The sequence below is a fragment of the Pseudorasbora parva genome, chromosome 2 (genome assembly GCF_024679245.1).
Source record: "Pseudorasbora parva isolate DD20220531a chromosome 2, ASM2467924v1, whole genome shotgun sequence".
Classification (NCBI taxonomy): Eukaryota; Metazoa; Chordata; class Actinopteri; order Cypriniformes; family Gobionidae; genus Pseudorasbora; species Pseudorasbora parva.
The window spans coordinates 18,610,519-18,636,022 of NC_090173.1; the positions used below are offsets into that span (position 1 = coordinate 18,610,519).

Below are 25,504 nucleotides of genomic sequence, written 5' to 3' on the forward strand. Positions count from 1 at the left end.
GTTTGCGTTGCACAACATCAGGAAGATCAGACCGTTCCTTACAGAGCATGCAACACATCTTATTTTCCAAGCCCTGGTAATTTTTAGACTTCACTACTGGAATGCACTTCTGGCTGGACTTCTATCATGTGCAATTAAAACGCTTCAAAGGATCCAGAACGCTGTGGCACATCTTGTCTTCAATGAGCCCTAAAGAGCCCATGTCACACCGCTCTTCATCTCTCTGCATTGGCTACCCCTCGCTGCCCGCATCAAATTCAAAGCTCTGACTTTTGCTTATGGATCCACCACAAGCTCAGCACCTGTATACTTCCGACTCGTTCCTACGAGTCTACACCTCCACCAGAACCCTTTGCTCAGCTAACGAGTGGAGGCTTGTGGTACCATCACAGAGAGGCATGAAAGCCCTCTCCAGAACTTTCTCATTCACCGGTCCTGGTTGGTGGAACGATCTTCTGTCCTCCATACGCATGGCAAAATCACTTGCTTCATTCAAAAAACAGGTAAAAACTCATCTCTTCCATGAGCACTTAATCTTATCATAATCTTATCATCATTTTATCACTTAATCTTCCTCCTCTAATTTTCTCTTTCCCCTTCCTATTCTAGCTTTTACTACTCTGAGTAATATCCAAATATTTGTATTTAAGGCACTTTTTGCATTTCTTCGCCTCTTCATGACAGATAGCTTTCTGTACTCCTCAGTTGTAAGTCGCTTTGGATAAAAGCGTCTGCTAAATGCATAAATGTAAAAATTTAAAACTGAATTAATATAGGCCAATGTTGTTGTAAATGCATGTTGTTGTTTTTTACAATTAAATATTGTGTGCATTATCTTGAGTAATCTTTACGAGGCTTTTAAAATGTGTGCCTTTTTGAGATACTCCTTAAATAAAATTTATTTAAAAGACTAAACAAGTGGATTTGGCAAAAAAAAAAACGAATGTTCATGACCGAGGCACCGAGCTTGCCATTTTGATTGGTGACAGGACTGGATTTGCACGGCTGGCAACCCACAGACACCAAAAAAGGTAAGAATGACATTAAATGTGAACTGTATAATCAATATAACACAACTTTTAAATGTCAAATATAACATCAAACTTTAACAGTTCTTTCCCTTTACTAAAAAACACATTAAACAGTGCATAATTTAAACCTTTACTATCCTGATCCATCCTTATGCAAAGCGTCCTGGGAACTAGAAATCCACTGCCCAGTTCAGTCAGCAAAACATAAAGAATTAATGTAGTCCTAACACAAATGCTTTAGGTTAACTTAATATTTTACAAATTTTATTTCAATGAACGTAATAAAATTGCAAATGAGAAAACAACTGAAGATTTGTGTGATGTTATTTAAATAAACTGAGCAAACAGCTAGAATCATTTTTTGAGTGTTCCCTGCCAGCGTTTGCCAGCCACCGCCAGGGTTTTTGATCATTTTTCACAAACATTTTATGGCCTATAGAATATTTTAATATACGAATATGAGCAAGCAAAAGAAAGAGCAAACCCTCTGCTTTTAACCCTAAGGCTATTTTGTGGGCCTGAAAACTTGACATGCTCTGACATTTGGGCTTTTTTCCTGCTTTAAAGCATATTAATGGTTAACGTCTGATTATACTGTATTCAGCACAAATAGGACTACGGTAATATGCGAGCAACATGTACATACAATTTTATAGTTTAAAAAAAAATGTTTATGCATAGTATTTAAAAAAAAAAAACTAAAATGTAAATCACAGAAATAAGGCCCTAAAACAGTTTAAACATTTGTTCACAGGGCTTTTCAGAATTGGATGTTGTTTTTTCTTCAAACCAATGTGAAAACCATTTTGATCACTCATTCATACAAAACTATAGTCATTTAAATTTGTCATTTAAATTTGATAAGACACTTATTGTCAGAATGGCTTTGTGTGGGGAGGGAGGGGATCATCATGAATGATGCAGAGATTCACACCTGAGGCATCAACGACTCCTCCCCTAAATATCAATGTGGAATATGACAGAGGGAACTAGAGAATGAATGTGACGAGACTTATTGAGTGGATGTATCGAAAATCACGAAAATTCACAAAATCACGTTTAATTTTCAAAGAATCTGACTATACATTGTCTTTACATAAAGACTTTAGACCTACAGTATCGTTCAAAAGATTTTAGATCTGTATGTTTAAAAAAAAATCTCTTCTGCTCACCAAGGTTGGATTAATTTGATCCAAAATAGTAAAAACAGTACTATGAAATATTTGTTAAATTTTAAATATATGTTTTCTATGTAAATATACATGGGAAAGTGTAATTTATTCCTGTGGTGTAAAAGCTGAATTTTCAGCATCATTACTTATGTTTATTAGATATATTATGAATGTTGAAAACAGTTGTGTATTTTTTTTCATGATTCTTTGATATATTAAAGATTTAACCCAGAGGGGGATCAATATAAGGCATTTTTGTAAATAAAAATATTAATTTCTCTTCAAAACAAAACAAAACAACAGCAACAAAAAAATAAAAAATAAAATAAAAAATAAAACTCTTACTCAACCTAAACTTTTGAATGGTAGTGTATAATGTTACAATGATAATAATAATAATAATAATAATAATAATAATAATAAATGTTTCGTAAAAAATATACAGTCCAAAAGAGACATTCAGGGCTAAAGTGCAAACAGAAACAGTGCAGGATTAACGAAAATTAGCATCTACATTTAAAATAACGAACTTGAGTGCGCAAAAGACGCAAATGTGAACGCCCCCTTAGTCAGTGGTTAATTCAGCGTAGCAGTCAATAAACGGGACAGCAACGTACAGGACATTTAGGCACAATAAACAGGACGTCCTGGCTAATACAGGACAGTTGGCAACACTACTTTTATATCATGCTGCACTTACTATTATAGAGCATAAAAATAAAATGAAAGGTAGACAAACAGAAGAACGTGCCTCCTGTTTGTTTTCTATATTTTGTGAAAAATGTTTGATCAACATTTTGAACAAAAAACATTTTGAACAAAAAGCTGAGAAAATCACGTTTGTCAAAGACTACATCTGATCTTAGACTACAGATCAGATTCAGAACGATGACCAAACAAAGATGGAGTACAAACCTGATTCCAAAAAAATTGGGACAATGTACAAATTGTAATAAAAAAGGGCTGCAATAATTTACAAATCTCATGAACTTATATTTTATTCACAATAGAATATCAATAACATATCAAATGTTTGAAAAGTCATGCCAAATACTGGCTCATTTTAGATTTTATGAGAGCTACAAATTCCAAAAAAGTTGGGACAGGTCGCACTAAGAGGTTGGAAAAGTTAAATGTACATACAAGGAACAGCTGGAGAACCAATTAACAACTTATTAGGTCAATTGGCAACATGAGAACGAGCCTCTCAGAGTGGCAGTGTCCCTCAGAAGTCAAGATGGGCAGAGGATCACCAATTCCCCCAATGCTGCGGCGAAAAATAGTGGAGAAATATCAGAAAGGAGTTTCTCAGAGAAAAATTGCAAAGAGTTTGAAGTTATCATCATCTACAGTGCATAATATCATCCAAAGATTCAGAAAATCTGGAACAATCTCTGTGTGTAAGGGTCAAGGCTGGAAAACTATACTGGATGCCCGTGATCTTCAGGCCCTTAGACGGCACTGCATCACATACAGGAATGCTACTGTAATAGAAATCACAACATGGGCTCAGGAATACTTCCAGAAAGCATTGTCGGTGAACACAATCCACCGTGCCATTCGCTGTTGTCGGCTAAAACTCTAAAAAAAGAAGCCATATCTAAACATAGCGCAGGCGTTTTCTCTGGGTCAAGGCTCATTTAAAATGGACTGTGGCAAAGGGGAAAACTGTTCTGTGGTCAGACAAATCAAAATGTGAAGGAAGTTATTTTTGGAAAACTGGAATGCCATGTCATCCGGACTAAAGAGGATAAGGACAACCCAAGCTGTTATCAGTGCTCAGTTCAGAAGTCTGCATCTCTGATGGGATGGGGCTGCATGAGTGCGTGTGGCATGGGCACATCTGGAAAGGCACCATCAATGCTGAAAGGTATATCCAAGTTCTAGAACAACATATGCTCCCATACAGACGTCGTCTCTTTCAGGGACATGATTACAACATCATGGCTGTGTAAAAGAAGGATCTGGGAAATGGCCAGATCTTTTACCCATAGAAAACATTTGGCGCATCATAAAGAGGAAGATGCGACAAAGAAGACCTAAGACAGTTGAGCAACTAGAAGCCTGTATTAGACAAGAATGGGACAACATTCCTATTCCTAAACTTGAGCAACTTGTCTCCTCAGTCCCCAGATGTTTGCAGACTGTTATAAAAAGAATAGGGGATGCTACAAAGTGTAAACATGGCTCTTTAAAATCAACCTATTTTTCCCTTAAAATAATACATTTTTAATAACTCAGTTTAGACATTTGATATGTAATCTATGTTGTATTCTGAATAAAACATTGAAATTTGAAACTTCCACATCATTGTATTCTGTTTTTATTCACAATTTGTACAGTGTCCCTAATTTTTTGGAATCGGGTTTGTAGATCAAGTCCATCAACACCCCTAATGCTTGCACAGTCCTATAGCTTATCACGGGTCGACATTTCATTGAGTAACATTAGGCAATTTTGAAGAAACTTTATCTTGCCATGTTGCTCAGGGCAGGGAACTAGGATGTGTGTGAATGTCACCAATACAGGACATTTTAAGTTCAAGCGCGTTTGCACTATTGTGTGGGGAGCGGCCGGGCTATAGTCAGACCTCCCACTCCCATCCAAATTAGACCAAAGTTACTGATTGTCTTTCAGCCTGAGAAACGGAGGGCACATTGGCGCTCATTTATCAAAAGTGCATACACCAAATTTCCAGCGTACACCTTGCGTACACCCAAAACCACGGTGACTTTGAGATTTATCAATATGGACGTTGGCGTACGGCACGCTCAAATCCTACGCCAGCTCAGGAGGTGGTGTACGCACGTTTGAGTTAGTGGGAAAATGCGCAGAAAACAATTCCTAACACCACAAAACGCACTGACAAGATATGCTATATGACCCACTGTTAAAAACCACAACAACAACATTCAGTGTTTATTTTTGTGCAACATGAACATCAATGTTTAATTTGTGTGACTTTACCAAAGCGTTTGATTTGTAGGCATGTGTATTCCTCCAGTCGCGAGCCTGTGCGCTTTATCTGACGTTTCAGGCCCGCCTGGCCCGGCAGCTGCGCACGGACTGGGACTAAAATAATTCAGACTGACAAAGTAATAAAAATGACCTTCTTCTTTTAAATAATAATAAAATCAATAAAAACGACATTCTTCTTCTAAATAACAAGCGTCATTAAGAATAATAATCATAATAATAATAATAAGAAGAATCTTATAAATTGTTATGTAATTATGTGAATGAATGGTACTCCACATCACATCATCATCACTATTGTACACCCCAATACATGTGCCGTGATACGAAATTAAATGCTAATTGTTTCAAAACATGTGCTGTAAAATAATGCATTGTGATGGTAATTTATCATCCAAACAGCTATTTAAACTGCTGGAGTGTGCTTCTCAACCTCCACTCTATTAAGAGTAGGCTACTCATAATTTGGGTCCATATTTTGTTTTTGTCGGTGCCTTTAATCCCACTCTTTAAACTCCCAAATAAAACAGTTTCGGGTTTTTTTTCCACTTCCCTGGTGATGGTCTTGATGGGCGCGTCTCAATCATCTCACTAGTTCAGTAGTCAGAGCACTGATCAGGGAGTCAGCCCATTGATTTATGTCCTAATCAGTGCCCTGACCAGTGGACTAGTGAGATGATTGAGCGCGCTCGGTCTCCACGTCGGAGAAGTTTCGCTTCTTTGCCGTCTTCTGTTTATCCATGGCGTAAAATGAGGGCGTGGGGACTTGAATATATAGGGGCGTGTTATTCTAATGACGATCGTTTTCAGCCGCGGCATTTATCAAGGGCAAGTATTGCGTACACCTGGATTGCAGAGGTAGGCACAGCTTCATAAATCAGGCGATGAGAGGAGTGTAAGCATAATCTTACGCCAACATATACACCAGTTTCTACGCAAGATTGATAAATGAGGGCCATTGTGAAGTGGCTTTCGAATTGTGGCATTCGTCGTGCTGCTATAACGCAATTACACTTCAAATACGGCCTTCAGAGGGTGCTGCCGTCACATTGGGACACAGCTTATGTACTCATTCAGAAGATGCGTAATGGCGCCCTCTAGCCAAAAATTTCATGTTTGGCAGGGAAAGAGTTCATATGATGAAACTGTAATTAAAATAGACTTATTAACATTTCACTGTTACTGATTTGTGTAGTTCAAAATCTGTGTTGAAACATCAACACAGTTTCACTGAAGAAACACTGAAGATAATTTACATAAATCCCCGGATAGAGCATCTGAGTGAATGTGGTCTGGACTGTGTGGCTCATTGTGTCAGATTAGTCAGATTAGTGTAATGAAACTAATTAAAATAGAATTATTATAATCTCACGGTTACTGATGTATCATGCAGCTCAAAGTATTATGGGTAAAATCTTTCGTTCTGAAACTTCAACAGAGTTTCACTAATGATCCAGCAAAAACAGTAAACCCAGGATAGAGTGGCTGAGTGAATGGGGTCTGGACTGAGTGGATGAGGCTCATTGTGTCAGAGACGCTGTAGAAGGACAGAGTTCCTGCACTCTGATCCACATACACTCCTATTTTACGACTGATGGGCTTTACAGGGAGAACAGTCAGTATCTGATTGTGTCTGAATGTGTATCTTAAGGAAGAGCAGAACAAACTCCAGGACTGATCATTATATCCAAACACACACTCAAGACCCTGTCCCTTCCTGCTGTTGCTCTTATATGACACTGATATATACACATAATCACCATGCCACTCAATCTCCCAGTAACCACGTCCACACACACTCTCTCTACACAACACCTGAGGCCATTCATCAAATCTGTCTGGATGATCAGGATACGGCTGCTCTGTGTCAGTGTTAGTAACCTCTCTGTTATTCTCAGACAGACGGAGGAGTTCATTCACTGTGTTCAGGTCCAGAGTCAGTGGATGTAAATCTGATGAAGAGAAAACAAATCAGGAATTATGAATCTGTCTGATCTTTGATGAATCTGAACTCTTCATGACTCAATATCTTCAATCAAATCATTTACATGATCAATTATAAAACTCTTCTATCATGATTTCTTTCACCTTCTCCAGGAGAACACAATGTTTAGGTTTAGTTTCATTGTGCTTTGCTTTTGTTCTGTTTCTGCTCAGTTAGAACCAAATACAGGTGTTTTTGGCTTTAATTGATATTTTGACTCCTGTTCAATTTTCTGAATACTTTTTTTTGTTTGTTTGTTTATTCAGACTGTTTAAATTATTTTTGGGCTACCAAAATCTCAAGGGTGCCTGCCCGAAGGCCTACCAGGGATTTTGAAATTTTGCGAGCCCTGTTACACATGAACACATTCATTGAGTTTTTCCGCTTGTTTTCTCAGTGACTTACATTGAAGGAATCCGTTCCTGGTCTTGGGATTCATGTTGGTGAATATGACTGAGGAAAAAAACATGAACAGTGTGAAGAGAAGTGACAAGATAAAATACATTCATTTCTAATGTGATGCTATGATATATGATGAATGACTCATTTCTGATAGCAGATGAATCTCCAGGAGCCTCATTTATAAAACACAGATATCGGATTTGATCCCAAATTCCATGGATTTCATCCTACATTTTGCACATATATACAATCACCTAAAGGATTATTAGGAACACCATACTAATACTGTGTCTGACCCCCTTTCTCCTTCAGAACTGCCTTAATTCTGTGTGGCATTGATTCAACAAGGTGCTGAAAGCCTTATTTTGAAATGTTGGCCCATATTGATAGGATAGCATCTTGCAGTTAATGGAGATTTGTGGGATGTACATCCAGGGCACTAAGCTCGTGAGCCATTTTAGTACAGTGAAATGGAAGCTTCAGCTTAAGTTCTGCCAGGAAGACTTAATCAAACTATTAATTTTATCTCTATCCAATCACGTCTTCATATTTTCTGTATAAAGGTCGTACTTACACATGCTTGAGTTTGCAGATGCCGATGCGACAACAATGCGATGGGATGGACAGACGAAACGAGAGAGTGGAGAGAGGAAAAAAAAATTCTGGTCCGGTTCCCTGACACACTGCCACTCACTAGCCGAGAGGCTGTTCCCTGTGGTGCCATGCGATGGTGCTGGACGCCCGGTGGACGGCACGATCCTCCTCCGCCCCCTGGCGGCAGGTGGTGACTCCTCCGGTTGAGGGCAGTCAGCAGCAAGTCCCGTGCTCCCTGCTCCTCCTAATCATGGCGGACGGCAGCAGGCTCCATCCCATGGCGAAAACCGGCGACTCCTCCACTCCCTCCAGGACAGCCGCCACCCCACCTTGACCCAGAGGCACAGCAGCGAGCTCTCCGTCCCACCGATCTTCACTTGCTCCATCACCTCCACAGCAACTTGCGTTTTTAATCCATCGCGTTCTTCATCCAGAATGCGTTCTTCATCCACTCACGAGCTCCCTCTGCCCAAACTCCTCAGTACCGCGATCCCCCTTAGCCACGAGGGCTCTTCAACAGCATGTCCCTCCATCCTCTTGTGTTTTCAGCACCAATGTAATAACGTTCATAAATAAGGAAAGGAAGGAGGCGGGAACATTCAACAACTTTAATTAAAAAAAAATAAACTAAACGAAAGTAACGTGGGCAGCCCCTCAAGGACAACTGCCCACACACACATAATAAAACATAAACAAAACTCAATGTAAATGCCTGGTCCTCTCTCGTCCTTGACTGGTGTTGCTAGTCCTTATATGCCTCCGAGCTCCCTCATGAGAGGACTCGAGACTGCGAGTCACGTCCCCGGTCTCGCTCGCTCCTCCCATGTCTCTCGCTCGTCCACTTCGCTACAGTCATGTTCAAGAAACATTGCAATAATGCATTATCCTGCTGGAAGTAGCTACCAGAAGATGGGTACATGGTGGTCATACAGGAATGGACATGGTCAGAAACAATGCTCAGGTAGGCCATGGCATTTTAATGATGCCCAATTGGCTCTAAGGGGCCTGAAGTTTGCCAAGAAAACATCCCCCACACCATTACACCACCATCAGCCAGCACAGTGGAAACAAGGCATGATGGATCCATGTTCTCATTCTGTTTACGCCAAATTCTGACTCTACCATCTGAATGTCTCAACAGAAATCGAGACTCATCAGACCAGGCAACATTTTTCTAGTCTTCAAATTGTGCAAATTGTAGCCTCTTTTTCCTATTTGTAGTGGAGATTAGTGGTACCCGGTGGGGTCTTCTGCTGTTGTAGCCCATCCACCTCAAGGTTGTGCATGTTGTGGCTTCACAAATCGTTTTATCTGTCAGTCAGTAAGCGCTGACACATACTCTTCTTTTGAACTACAGATGACTAAGGTGGGTCGCTCGAATTCATTTTATTGTATTCTAGTTTACCGGCCACCTGGGCCAGCGGCTTCTTTTCTTGTTGATTTTTCGGACTTCCTATCATCTATTATTAAGCTGGAAAGAGTGATTATTGTTGGCGATTTTAATATCCATGTGGATGATGATACTTGTAAAGATGCTTCTGAATTTGTAAATATTACTGAATCTTTTAACTTCACTCAACATGTCTTTGGCCCTACGCACAACAAGGGACATACGCTCGATCTTGTCTTTTCTTATGGTGTAAATATTAATAATGTCTGTATTGAAGATATACTTATTAGTGATCACAACTGCATCTTTTTTGATCTTATGTGTGATGAGGATCCGCTAAACGTCGCTAAACGAGAGTCCTGTTCACGTTTGATTAACCAGCGTACTGTTGAGAAATTTTCAGCCGCATTCGACTCAAGCCTGGTTCTTATTTCGAATGATGTAGACGCTTGTGCACTGGCTTTTAATGATCACTGTACTGTGTTATTGGACAAAGTGGCACCATTTAAAATTAGAGAAACTTCATCTGTCAATACATCACCGTGGATGAATGATGCCATTCGCAGCTTAAGACGTGTCTGTCGGAGAACTGAGCGCTTATGGAAAGCGACTCAGCTACACGTTCACCGCTTGTATCTTAAAGAGCTCTTTATGGACTTACACAAACTGATTAAAGAGGCTAGATCCTCTTATATCATTAATCTGATTTCTGCCTGTAAAAAGAATCCAAAGGCTCTATTTGAAACTATTAACAACATTGTTTCTCCTGCTGCATGTATTGTCCCTGTGTTTTCAAATGTTGACTGCAATCACTTTTTGTTTCATTTTGTAGACAAGGTTAGAGCTGTCAGGGCAGTCTTGGTTCCATCAGCTAATCATCATATAGTTGAAGATCACAGATCTTCAATACTGGACTCTTTCTGCCCTATTACCCTGAATGACCTCACTAAAGTAGTGGGCACGATGAGACCATCTCAAAGCCCAGGTGATATTGTACCTACTACTTTATTTTTAAAATCCATAAATCATCTTGGCCCATGTTTGGTATCACTTTTAAACCTATCTCTTCAGCTGGGCCAGGTTCCTAGCTGTTTTAAGCATGCGGTTGTTCAGCCTATCTTGAAAAAGAACAATCTTGATGCTACTTTATTTGAAAACTACAGGCCTATTTCTAAATTGCCTTTTCTTTCTAAAATTTTAGAAAAGGTGGTTGCGAACCAGCTAAATAATGGTTTGGTTTCTTATAATATCTTTGATAAGTTTCAGTCTGGTTTTCGTAAAAATCATTCAACTGAGACTGCCCTGCTTAGGGTTTCAAATGATATTTTGATGGCTGCTGATGGGGGTAAATGCTCTGTGCTGGTTCTATTAGATCTTAGTGCAGCGTTTGATACTGTGGACCACTGCACTTTGATTGATAGACTGAAAACAACCGTTGGCATTACTGGATCAGCTCTGGATTGGTTTTCCTCTTATCTTTCAGACAGGAGTTTTTCTGTGTCCGTAGGAACACATATGTCAGACTCTTCTCCTTTGTCCTGTGGTGTGCCCCAAGGTTCTGTGCTTGGCCCGCTGCTGTTCAGCCTGTATATGCTTCCTCTTGGGCAGATTATTGGTTGTTTTGGAGAAATATCATACCATTGTTATGCTGATGATATTCAACTATATTTATCTTTTAGCCCTGATAGGTTGGACAAAGTGTCCTTGTTGCACAATTGTGTAGCCTCCATTAACAATTGGATGGCAGACAACTTTCTGCAACTAAATCCAGACAAAACTGAGGTGCTGATTTTTGCACCAGACAACATTATTCCTAGGATTAGGCAGGCAATTGGGGCTTTATCATCCTCGGACTGTAATGTTGTGCGAAATTTGGGTGTCATTTCTGATAAATCTATGTGTTTTAGCAGTCATGTTAAATCTGTGGTTCGTTCCTGTTTTTTCCATCTCAGGAACATCGCTAAGATTAGATCTGTGGTTTCGAAAAATGAGATGGAGATGCTTATTCATGCTTTTATTTCCTCTCGTCTCGATTTTTGTAATGTATTGTACACTTGTTTAAACAAATCCTCCATGGACAAATTGCAAGTGGCACAGAATGCAGCTGCAAGACTTTTGAATAATACCAACAGGCGAACACATATTACACCTTTACTTAAGGCTCTACATTGGCTTCCAATTAGTTTTAGAGTACAGTTTAAAATTTTAACCATTACTTACAGAGCCTTGCATGATCAAGCTCCCTCTTATATCCAGGATATACTGCATGTATACAATTCTGGTCGCTCTTTGAGGTCTTCAGGCCAAGAACTTTTAACTGTTCCTAGAACACGTTTTAAAACGAGAGGTGACCGAGCCTTCTGTGTAGTGGCTCCAAGGCTCTGGAACTCTCTTCCATTAGCCTTGAGAGCTTTGGACTCTGTGGAAGCTTTTAAAAAACACCTTAAGACGCATCTTTTTAGGCAAGCATTTAATTAGCAATTATGGTTTTGTATGTTTGTGTGTATTTATGTATCATATTTGTATGTTATGTGTATGTGTATATCTTTTATGTGTATATTTTAATTTTGTAAAGCACTTTGTGACCTTTTGTCTGTGAAAAGTGCTATAGAAATAAAGCTTACTTACTTACTTACTTACTTACTTACAAATGCTTTACTGCATACCTCGATTGTAACGAGTGGTTATTTCAGTCAAAGTTGCTCTTCTATCAGCTTAAATCATTCGGCCCATTCTCCTCTGACCTTTAGCATCAACAAGGCATTTTTAGCATCAACAGCCCTCAGGACTGCAGCATACTGGATGTTTTTCCCTTTTCACACCATTCTTTGTAAACCCTAGAAATGGTTATATGTGAATATCCCAGTAACTGAGCAGATTGTGAAATTCTCAGACTGCCCGTCTGGAACCAACAACCATGCCACTCTCAAAATTGCTTAAATCCCCTTTATTTCCCATTCTGACATTCAGTTTGGAGTTCAGGAGATTGTCTTGACCAGGACCACACACTAAATTCATTGAAGCAACTGCCATGTGATTGGTTGATAAGATAATTGCATTAATGAGAAATTGAACAGGTGTTCTAAATAATCCTTTAGGTGACTGTATAAAGGCTTGTCCATGATGATGAGTGCCAAACTTCTGAACCATCAAATGATATCTGTGGCCGTTCTGTTGGGGGATTTGATGCTCTTGTTCTCACTGCACTTTAAGATGAACTGTAATTTATAAAGTGGGATGCATTTCAAAAAAGTTTTTTATGCAAATGGATGTTTTATAAATCGCAGGAATGTTTAGGAAATTATTGTGCATTCACATTTAGGATCTTTCTATACTCATCTTTATAAAGGAGGCGCAGAACTTCACCTCTGTCTGAGATCTTCTTCATCTCCTCTTTGCACAAATCCTCCAGTTTGTCTGTCAGCTGACGGACAAATCCTGTAATTTCCTCAAAAGAGTGGAGATAACTGATGGCAATGTCGGGTTCATCTGTAGATTCAGGAAGTGCTGGGAGAGACTGGAAACTCTACAGAAAACAGAAATCAACACTCATCAGCTCCACACTTCAGCCAATAACCTGCACTATATCAGATCTGGGGTGCGTTCCCCATACAGCGACATAGCACGTACAATCAGCTTAATTCTTTTCATATTCAACATTTAATGCTATAATCTCTAGTATCTGACACTTAAACCCTATTCAGACGGGATTAGATTAACATGGGGACATGGGGGTAAAGTAATTTTACCTCAGGATGTCTGTAATATTATAGCCAATTCGCACGGGATAAGACATCTCAGTAAAACTAGCAGAAGTGGGAGGAGTAACTCGCTTTACGCACCTCCTTGACGTCATGTGCGTATGACGTTACCGTTATAACGTGAGCAAACACATGTGTTCCAGTCTGAACTCCGTCTCCAATATGTGTGTTTTAATAAACAGTTAGGTCCAGTCTAACGATTTTGATTGGATTATGTTGGTAATAGAAACTTTCCTAGAGCTCAAATGTGTTGTGCCTCTAATAAGTGCTTTTGATCTTCTTTTTGCTTTAAATGATATCTGTAATGCAGCTCACTGTCACCCAACGCATCATTGATGATATAAAGCTTCGAGTGAGTTTTCTTGCGCGCGTCCGTTTTTAGCGTGCCTTAACTATCGTGCAGTCTGACATTAATTACAACTGAGATCTTACAGTGTGACATGGCTTACATCGGGGATCATGTTCGTACAGTCTGACAAGGGACATTCGCAAAGGATTTTGAAAAATCGCACAGTGTGCAGGACCCATTACACTCCTTGAGAAAACAAGTGCACTTTACTTCATACTTTATCATAGTTTCAATTTATATTAAATGCAGTTAGCTAATATTTAGAGTGCTTTTTGACCCACTTAAGTAGGCGTGGTATGTTTCGTAAGTATATATGAAGGAAGGAAGAAGACAGGGTCGGCTATAGCCTGACAAGCCAGACCCACATCAAGATGTTTGGTCTGGAAACTCACCATTGGTAGGGCTCAATCCGAGGGGCGGGAGAAACGGTTGTCTTTCAAACTCCCTCTGCACGCAATTGGATAGCACTACAACTAACCAGAGCAATTGTCAGATTTTGAAGTTGACAGATTAAACTTTCGCCGTATCTGGTCGGCAAAAATCTTCCCTTCTTAAGAATGACTTCAGTGTCGTTCTTTGTTCTTTTCTCGGAGAAAAGCTTAACTCCAAGTCTTCTAGAGTCGCGGTCAAAGCTGATTCGAAAGACCATCGTTCTATACACATCTCTATACACGATGTGATTGGCCCGGCAAGAGTTAGGGGATTACAGCTCAGAAGGGTATTGAGGGTTGCTAGACGACACTCGCGGGCAGATTAGATTTGCTGCCGCTAGGGTGCGTCTAGATTTCTAGGCTAGTAAAAGTAGGCTTTGATGATAGAACTGCAGTATTTATTTATTTGACTAACATGTAATAATGAACTGTATATTTAGAGACCAGACCAGGATAATACACTGATATATACATACATTAATGATGACAAATGGGACACAAAAACGTCTCGTTACGTTTACTCGTAGCAAGCAAGCGCAAATCGGCCGTCATTATGTTAAGCCCCGCCCACCGACTCTATACACGTTTTGATTGGCCTGACCAGAGTTAGGCGTTTACAGCTCAGAAGTGTATTGAGAGTTGCTAGACGACACTCGCGGCAGATCAGATTTGCTGCCGCTAGGGTGCGTCTAGATTTCTAGGATAGGGGTCGGCTTGACAGGGACTCGCAGATCTTTATTTAACACTTTCAAATAGTAACCAAACAGGCGCTTGTGGGTGCACAATCATAATCAGCTTTTTGGCTGTATCTGATGATGACAATGATGAGTCATCAGCATATTATGGGGAAACTGTTGATAGCGACAGGCGGTAGAAGTCGAAGATAGTGTGAAAAAAAAAACATGAAAAAACAACCAACATGGTTAAAAAAAACGGTAGCAGTGGAGCCACAAGGCAAGGCAAGGCAAGTTTATTTGTATAGCACATTTCATACCCAATGGCAATTCAAAGTGCTTTACATAGAAATTAATTAAAACAGTGTTAACAAATGCATGAGAAAAAAAAGAATACCATATGGACGAATAAAGTATTAAAAACAAGCATAGTTAAAACCGTCGTAAAGATATAGTAATTAAAAAAATAATAAAAAATAAATAAATAAATAAAATAAAATAAAATAAGATAAAATAAAATGGTCAGATCCACAATAATGGTCTGATATAAAAATAAACATTCTTCAGTTTACTGCCTACATACATGTACCATCTTAATTAGAACACCTCTCATTCATTTCTTTCTCAAACACGTTCATAACATCCATTTTAATCACTATTCCCTGATTTTTACTCAGAAACCTTCTTGTTAAAACCCTTACTCACTCATCATACCCTCCACAGATTTACACATACTCAAACCTTATTGTCAAACTTACTATTTCCATCAAACCCAGTTTTCACTCGTCATATTTAACTCAAAAGAACATATAAAATAAGCAATAACCAGAGATAAGAACAAAGGTAAACTAAAACAATTATAAAAAGAATAAAGAGATAAGATAGGGTGCAATCAGTCGGACATACAGTGCTCAGAGCTCATTCAGTAAATGCACAGCTGAACAGATGTGTTTTGAGTCTGGATTTGAATGTGGCTACTGTTGGAGCACATCTGATCTGTTCGGGAAGCTGGTTCCAACTGCGGCTGGCATAATAGCTAAAAGCAGACTCTCCTTGCTTTGAGTGAACTCTTGGTATTTCTAACTGACTTGATCCTGCTGATCTGAGTGATCTGTTGGGTTTGTATTTAATCAGCATATCTGCGATGTATTGGGGTCCTAGCTCATTGAGTGATTTATAAACAAGTAATAGTACTTTAAAGTCGATCCTAAATGTAACTGGAAGCCAGTGTAAAGACCTGAGGACTGGTGTGATATGGTCATATTTTCTGGTTCTGCTCACAATCCTGGCAGCAGCGTTCTGTATGAGCTGCAGCTGTCTAATGGTCTTTTTAGGAAGGCCAGTGAGAAGGCCATTACAATAGTCCACCCTACTGGTGATGAAAGCATGAACGAGTTTCTCTAAGTCTTGCCTGGAGACAAAACATCTAATCCTTGCAATATTTTTCAGATGATAGTATGCTGATTTAGTTATTGCTTTGACATGACTACTGAAACTCAGGTCGGACTGTAAAATCACTCCAAGATTCCTGACTTGATTTTTTGTTATCAGGCCTTTAGCCTCAAGATATGCGTTCACCTTGAGAATTTCATCTTTGTTTCCAAATGTAGTGATTTCGGTTTTGTCTTTGTTTAACTGAAGATAGTTTTGGCACATCCAGTTGTTAACTTCATCAATGCATTTGCACAGGGAGTCAATGGGGCTGTAGTCATTAGGTGATAGTGCTAAGTAGAGCTGGGTGTCATCAGCATAGCTGTGGTAAGCAATATTGTTCTTTTTCATTATTTGGCTCAGTGGCAGCATATACAGTTTAAACAGGAGTGGTGCAAGAATGGACCCTTGTGGGACTCCGCATGTCATGGATGTCCACTCAGACTTATGGTCTCCTATACTCACATAATAACCTCTCCCTTCTAAGTATGATCTGAACCATTTGAGGACCATTCCAGAAAGCCCAACCCAGTTTTCCAGCCTGTCTAGAAGTATGTTGTGGTCAACAGTGTCGAATGCAGCACTGAGGTCCAGTTGTACCAGAATTGATTTTTTGCCTGTATCAGTGTTTAAGCGAATATCATTTATAATCTTTATGAGCGCTGTCTCTGTACTGTGATGTGGACGGAAACCAGATTGAAAATTGTCAAAGTATCCATTTGAGCGTAAGAATTTGTTCAACTGATTGAAAACAACTTTTTCAATGATTTTGCCTATGAAGGGGAGATTTGAGATTGGTCTGTAGTTGCTCAGTATGGAGTTATCCAGATTTCTCTTTTTCAGAAGAGGCTTAACTATTGCAGTTTTAAGGGCGGTTGGAAAAGTCCCACAGAGAAGTGAGGAGTTTACCATCTGCTTCTAAACAGTTAAACACACTTTTGAAGAAAGAAGTGGGGAGTGTGTCTAGGGCACAGGTTGATGTTTTAAGATGCTGTACTGTGTCTTCTAAAATTTTGCAGTCAATAGCGTCGAAATCTGACATGGTAATTTTCCGAGGGTTTGGTATGATCTGACTGACCCCAGAGCAACTAGAGGATGTGCTGATCGCCTTTCTGATATTATTGATTTTCTCTGAGAAGTAGGAAGCAAACTCACTGCACTTACTGTCTGAGAGCATTTCACTAGGAGTCTGACTCGGGGGGTTTGTTAGTCTCTCGACAGTAGCAAAAAGAGTGCGCGTGTTGTTTATGTTTCTGTTTATAATATTTGAGAAGAAGGTCTGTCTAGCTTTGCCTAGTTCAACATTGAAAGCATGAAGGGTGTCTTTATAGATGTTATAATGGACTACAAGTTTTGTCTTCCGCCACATGCGGAAGACAAAATGGAAAGCTTAAAGGGAGAAGGATAGCAGTGAGGATTTATTTAGGAGTACTATTCCAACCATTTTCTGAAAGCGACAGAGACCCGGCGTTGACGTGTAGATTAACGTACATTACCAGTTTGACAGCCTCAAGAAATGTTGGCCTATCAATTACTTTTTCCGCTTATTAAAAAACCTGATTATTATAGATGCCCGGATCGTCACAGAAGCCTTCCATCTGCGTCCACAGAGTCTGACCCACCTAAATATTTTATTTTTCTGATTTCACCACTTGTCTGTCCCGGTTATGATGTTGCTTTTTAAATCACGTAACCCTAGGCAGCTATGATGAGGTCACCGAGGTCCGGACCTCTGTATTTCCCTGAGATGTAGGCTATATAATAAATGTTGTGAAATAAATGCAGTATTATATAAATATATATAAATATAGTATAGTATTAAAGTAGTGTTAATACTAGGGCTGCACGTTTTTAAGTTGTTCATTAACCGTTTTTTTCATAAACCATAGTGTGCGTCAGGGTTATTATTTTTAGTTTATTAATTTGACGACCGCCATCTCCATATAGTGAACGTGCCTATAGAGACAAATGCACATCATACATTACATAATCAGAGAGTAGCCTATTTCTTTTCGTTTTAAATTGTTAAAAGACATTTCAAGCTTTCTTAAGATATATTTCATGTCTGTGAGGCCTACGCTGAGTTTAGTTAAATTAGGATGAGATGCGCGCTCCAGTTCACGAGCAATGCAAGTGGCCGCGAGGTGAGGGTGCCTGCATGATTAGGGCATGTAGTAAAATATGCAGCCGAGAATGATTCACACAGCGTTTGACTCGCGCGGCTGAGCCTCTCTCGGCAGAGAGTTCAAGCATCTGTGGACTCGTTCCTTCAGCTCTGGCCATCTTGCTTTCAGTCCGCGATTAGCTTTTTTTTGTTTTCTTCATTACAGTTAAAGTAACCTCTGCTTTTCACTAGTCCCTCACAAGTTTCTCACTTCAAACTTTCTTTCTTCTGATCCGTTATGTACAGCGCTCCCGCTCTGCTTCTGCCCTAATGCGACTTATAGTCCAGTGCGACTTGTTATTTTCCTCTTCACGACGCAGTTTTTGACTGATGCGACTTATTCTCCGGAGCGACTTATAGCCTGAAAAATGCGGTAAGCATTGCATTGCAATACTTGCATTTTTGCCCCATCACAATTTTAAAGTGCTCCCACTCTGTATTTTTCTTTGCCCGCTTCATTTTAGAAAGCTGGTCATGTCTTCTTCTTGTGGATATTACAAATGTCTGGGAGCGCTCTGGCGGTCTCTAGTGGTGCAAAAATATATTACAACTAAATTTAAAGCACGTCAGCACGTCAACTACGTCTAAATTTAAAGCACGTCATCACTTAACCGAGCAAAATGTTTCACTCGGTTACGCAATTTTAAACGGTTAAACGGTTACCCATGGATACCCCTAGTTAATACTATATATAAATATAGTATTAACATTACTTTAGTATTGCACTGATACAGCACAGCACCAAGCGGTCTATGTTCTCATCGGAGCTGCCTCATCAAAATATTACCATACATTTTAGATGACCAATCAAATCAATGTAGGTGGGCTTTACATTCACAGAAGATACTTAGCGCGAATTTCATAATTCAGGTGATTCATAACATATTTTGTCAATGTGAGGGGAAAATAAACATTAATGAACGTGATTTCATCAGATTAGGCAGAATGTGACTTTTCGACTTTCTCAGTTTGTGTAAATCCACTAAATGAATATTTATTTTTTCCCACATTAATTTCACACGTCTATAGTACAATTACGTGGTTTTGTTTCAGAAATACAGATTTTATTTCTAGATTTACCCTGAAATAATGGAAGTGAAATGTGACAACTTGCCCCATAGGTGGAGTATGTGGTGTAACATGAGCATATGACAGATTAAAATGTTATCTGATATAGGCTAATAGAAAGAAAATAAAAAAACTAAAATATTTTGTCAATAAAAATTCTAATTTAAAAAGAATTAAAGTTAAAGTTGGACAACAAACACATCGTAAAATGCAGCTATACAACATAGTTCAAAACATAATAATTAATGCTTTCTGAACATTGACTCAGTTTTATTCACCTTTTTCTTATGGTTTCTCGATTCATAAAAGTATAGAATATAATTTTTATAATTTTTTTGGGGCCTTCAAACGTCTGTTGAATGCACATATGTTGATCAGAAAAATCAAAAAACACTGACGAGGAACATAACGAGGGGGAAAGGTGATACAGATAATGACTAATTAACATACCAGGGCTAAACTAAACTACTGAGGGATGGTGGTGGCAACAGACAGACAGACATGTGACAGTACGACCCCTCCGAAAAGGCGTGTAAATGGCCAATAAAGGGAACGTCTGAGGAGGGAGGGCGGGGTCTCTGGAGGAGGGTTAGACATGAGACGGAAGCTGTGTCTCATTTCAGAAGGCTGCGTCCTCCGGAGGTCGCATTTGAAGGGTGCATACGTCATAAGGCCGTCTCATTTCAAAAAAGTGAGTAGGACACTCCAAATGCGACCTTCGAATGCGTCCTTCTTTCACAGGATTTCGGAGTGTGCATGAGGTGTAGCCTTCATGGCTGGAGATAACCCATAATTCTTTGCGTCGCCGTTAACAACCTTCATAAAAAAAAATTATATTATATGAAAAAACGGCACCACTGCCAGATATACATGCGAGCGTAGGTGTGGTGTTTAAAATGTAAGTTCAAGCTTGTTTTTTACCTCAAACAGATAGTTGTGGTTAACAGGATTACAACGCTTTAGTGCTTTTTAAACGTTTAGAACAGTACATGCTGTCAAGACAAGAAATATTTCATAGTAATTTTCAAGTTATAAATAATTTTCTTTCATATAAACTGGCGTGAGAGCGCAACGAGGCTGAATGTGTTGGCATAGCAACGTGATACTTCCTGTCTGTGTGGCAGGAACGTCTCGTTTAATTCTGATTGAGGACACTCCGTATACTGCATCCTACACAGGACGTGTCCTCCGGAGGACGCAGCCTTCGAAATTTAACGAAATGAGACACAGCTAGAGAAAACAACAAAGAAACAGAGTCAAGGGAGGAGCCATGGGATGGCCTTGAGCAGGGACATCCCGATGAGGATCCAGGTCCCAGCCAGGAGGATACCCCAAGGCGGCATCGCAGGAGGGAGGAGCCAAGGTGGAGTGACGTCCGACAACACTTTGGGGATGACGATGAGGAGGAAGCCCACCTAGTAGACGGAAGGCCGATGGGGTGGAGCGAGACTGAAGACCTCGGCAACCACAACAGAGTCTCCACAACGACCCCCCGAGGTGGAAGCAGGGATCCAGACAGAGGTGGAGCGGGAGCGACCGAGGGCAGACGTGAAGCCTGAGGGAAGGCGGAGCTTGCCGAGGCTGAAGGGGTGGAGTGCCGGAGCGCAGCGAACGGCTCCCAAGTTCGCGGCGGAGGCATGGCGACGTCTGACCCAGGTGAAGTCGATGTACCAAGGGAGCCCTGCAATTCCGAATGGCCGATGGTCCTTGCTGGAGCCGAGGGAGGAAGGAGTGAGGGCGTAGGAGCCAGGATGAGGGGCTAAGGTGGAGCGGAGCCCCCGGAGGCTGGAGGCGGAGCCACGGGCTTCAACTTTCCCGGGATCGGTGACTCCCAGGAGATCCGAGGGTTGACCGCGCCACTGAGAGGAAGCAAAGGTAAGGATGAGGGACTGATGGGAGGAAACGATGACTGGTCTGTAGGAGTAGTAGAAGACTGAGGAGGAGACTGGAAACAACCGATGGTGTTCACAGGACTATGGCAGTAGCTGGCATTTTGGAGAGGTGGTGGGAGAGGCAGGATGGGTGGGGTTAACAAGACTGATGACGAAGGTTTCGATGTGATGAGGGGGCACAGGAAATTGTTCTCTCCACTGGAAAGCAAACTGTCCAAGCTGATCCAGCACTAACTCTCAGTGACGGGAGGGTGGACGGGGCTCGTCTCCCTTCCCTCGAACTCCACGAGGACTCCCTCTGTGATGGAAGAGTCAGTTGGCTCGCACACCTGGTCAGACGGCTGAGGTCTTCTCTCCGTCTACAGTGGGCACGTCCTGCCATTCCTCAGCTCGAGGTGGTACTGGGCTGGGTCCTGGATCAGGAGTGGGGCTGGCGGCATCCACAATGGTGACCGGTGAGTTGAAGGATCTCCTACAAACTCCTACAAACGTTGATCTTGGTTTACTTTAGTTGGTTTGTTTGGTCCATCGTTCTGTCAGGCCCCAGTGGTGATGATAATGCACGCAGAAGAAGATGAAGAAGGACAAGGAAGATGACTTTAGTAAACAACACTTTAATGGAACTTCACCACTGGTAACATAGACTTTGATCAGGACCGGTACAGAGACGGGTGTACTGACAACGACGGACAAAGACAGAGTGAACACAGAGGAACTAAATACACACACTGATGAGGAACATAACGAGGGGGACAGGTGATACAGATAATGACTAATTAACATAACAGGGCTAAACTAAACTAGTGAGGGATGGCAGTGGCAACAGACAGACACATGTGACAACAGTAGGATTTGTTTTTAATTTTTAAATGTAATTTCATAATTAGTCCAGTCATGTCAATATATATATATATATATATATATATATATATATATATATATATATATATATATATATATATATATATATATATATATATATATATATATATATAGCGCTTTTACAATGACGATTGTTTCAAAGCAGCTTAAAAGTGTTAAACAGGAAAATATTGCTACAAAATTTGATTCGGCTGTACAGTTGCTCTGGAGAAATTACTCCTATTGTCTTTGAAATATAAAGTTAAAATATAAAGTTACTGCTGAATGAGCTGACAAGCATTTATACTTAACTAAAATATACTTTAATGTAATTTCTTCTGAAACTTTTTTGTGATTTATTTAAACATATTAGTAATATTAGTCAAATATAAGTTGCAATTTAATACATATAAAATATATTATCTTTAAATGTAATATTGAATAACAAACTGATATAATCAAGTGCTTTACACATGCTTTAGTATGTTAGACAACACCAAAATAAGCAAACTTCTTTAAAACATGACAAAAGATTATTAAACATAAAATGTACAAATTAAAATTTAATTATGTGCACTTTTTAAAAGTCTAAAATGTGTTATTGAATATTAATGAAAGGGTCTGTTTTTAAGTGCACTAGCAGTAAGTGGCCTTTTATTTCATTATTTTTGTTTAAATATACTTTTAAGATTTGTAAATTAATTAACTACAAGTGTACATTCAGTGATTATAAGCAAAAAAAATTTTACAAGGGACTTTCTAGGAAATGGTTTGTATGATAAAACATACGCTAAGATCATAAATGCTCATATAACGGGTAAAGCTCATCAATGGAGTCGTATATATGGGGCGGCAGTGGCTCAGTGGTTCATGTAGGTTGTCTAAAAACCAGAAGGTTGGTCAATCCCCGGTTTCACCTGACCAAGTGTCGAAGTGTCCATGAGCATGAGTGCATGAGTGTCCTAACCCCAGCTGCTCCCGACGAGCTGGATGGCGCCTTACATGGCTGACATCGCCGTCGGTGTATGAATGGGTGAATGTGAGGCAAAAATGTAAAGCGCTTTGGATAAAAGCGTTATATAAATGCAGTCCATTTACCATGAGTCGTATTAAAGAGATTTGAGGAAAAGCAGTTAAAAGGTTATGATTAGATTGACATTATTTGTGACTTTTGACTGGCACTGAAGTGGCAGTCACTTAGTGGCACTGAAACTTCGAAGTTCGAAACACAAGGACCCTTTGATCATAAAGTCAGGTTTTGATTGACCAGATGTGGTGGAGTCTTCATGGACAAATTCATCAATGTTTTATAGCTACACAAACAGTTCTGGAAATTAAAATCTTATCAGTTTTGAAGGCGATTACCTTACCCAATTTTGGTGACAATTTCTGAAAATATTGCAGTCGAAATAAAAGATTTGATTAAAAGAATGAAAAATATTGGGTGGAAAATTATAGCATCAAGTTCAATTAAGACAGAAAAAACAGAATAGTTAATTATTTAATGCTGTTTGTCACCTAATAATTCTTCTATAAAGAAAGAGTTTCCTGTGAGATTTTCCATTGTCATCTCTTTAAACAGAAGATGATCAGATTAGAGTCTTACTGATGATTATATGATAACACTAGACTGAATCTGACTCAGCGGCTCATTCTGCTCTCATGAGATGTTTTTCTGTCATAGCAGAACCATGATCCCGTTCTTCTAGATCTGTTACCTGCAGGAAATTGATGTGATGGTGTGTGTGTACAAGCTGCTTCAGCTCGGCATCTCTCCTCCTCAGATCATTGATCTCCTGCTCCAGTGTCTCCAGTTGTCCTTCAATTTGACTCACTATAGCCTCTTCCTGATCTCTGATCAGCTGTGTGACCTCAGAGCAGCTTCTCTCAAAGGTGAGGATGAGCTCAGTAAAGTTCCTCTCAGTGTCCTCCACTGCTGTCTGTGCAGAGCGCTGTTAGGACACACACCACAATCACACAGTGGCTTCAGCGGGACTGACAGAGATAAACTGAGATGTCTCAAACTCCAGACTCACCTTATGAGACTCCACAGCCTCTCTCAGCGGATGAAGATCTTTCTGTTTCTGCTGGATTCTCTGACGGATCTTCACCTGCGTCTTCTTCAGCTCTTTCTGGAGGACAAACCAATAACAGAAAATGACACACAAAGCTACTATCACACAAAAAGGGTTAAAGATCTAGCCTGATAAGTTTATTTTCAAACCACAGATTCATAGTGTCCTGAAATGAGATTGTGAATGAATATGAAACTGAAATGTCAGCAGTATTTCATCAGTGTCTGGTTTTATTTGAATAGTTCACCCTAAAGTTTTGATTCTGTCATCTCAACAGAAGATATTTTGAAGAATGTCTCAGCTGTTTAACAGAGGCCAAAAAAGATATGGTGACTCATCAATAACATCAAACCTCATTGGTTCCTGCATGTCACAGGCACATGACTAAACATCATGATATCATGACACAAACAGCAGTGAAGTTGATGTTTTTGATGTGAAAAAAAGGGTCAACTGAATTCACTTCTTAAGAAAATCTATTCACATCTTGTGGCTGCAGAACTTACATTGAAGTGTGATGGCACATTTCAAATAGTCAAGTCTTTTAAAAAAATCACACGGTGAAGATTATGAATTTGGAAAAAAATGTTCCAGCGTTGCAGCAAGAAAATAAGCAGCTACAGGAGACGTGTATGGGATCCAGCACTACAAAAGAAGATAGGATCTCAGGATTTATGGTGTAAAAGAAAGTGTTCCAGACATTGAGAACAACAAAAGCCTCTCTAAGAGTACCTCCAAAGATTGTGCAGAAACTTCCAGATGTGGTGGATTCGTTAATAGGACAGAAAAGGACAGAAAATTGGACAGAAAAGAGGCGATGGTCGCCCTAGTGTATTAATCAAACAGTTTGCATGCGGCTTCATCAGGACACAGTGGAGAGAGGCCAAAGACAACCAATATCTGAAAGATAACGGGCTACATATCAAAGATCTGTCTGAGAGTCGCCAGAAAGAAAGGGTGGCCGTTGGTGAAACGCGTGAGAAAAGAGGGCAAAAGAGTTTTGCCTTAATTGAAGGGGTGCACATAAATGTTCCAGATGTTTCCAGAACAGTTGTAATCTGACACCTGTCCTGCAAGGAACATTAGCCTATGATATAAAATATGAGATATAGTTCTATTATACAACATTTAGTTCCCGATAAATAAAATGTCTAGATTTATTTTCCCTGGCCTTTCTTTGTTTTTTCATGATTCCACTTGTAAAGAAATGAAAAGGTTGCTGGTAAATTTTGGTTGGAAAAATAAACAC

The 25,504-nt window shown here is 39.8% G+C and overlaps 1 protein-coding gene across 1 annotated transcript in view; it reads right to left on the reverse strand.

Annotated features, from left to right (window-relative positions):
- Positions 1-6,610: 6,610 nt before the first annotated feature.
- Positions 6,611-25,504, reverse strand: part of LOC137093330 (tripartite motif-containing protein 16-like protein) — a 36,930-nt gene continuing 18,036 nt past the window's right edge. The window contains exons 2-6 of the mRNA XM_067458173.1: positions 24,217-24,312; positions 23,899-24,132; positions 12,916-13,075; positions 7,569-7,616; positions 6,611-7,131 (exon numbers count right to left, since the gene is read on the reverse strand). Of these exons, the coding sequence (XP_067314274.1) occupies positions 6,611-7,131; positions 7,569-7,616; positions 12,916-13,075; positions 23,899-24,132; positions 24,217-24,312 (1,059 nt within the window). The remainder of the gene's footprint in view (positions 7,132-7,568; positions 7,617-12,915; positions 13,076-23,898; positions 24,133-24,216; positions 24,313-25,504) is intronic.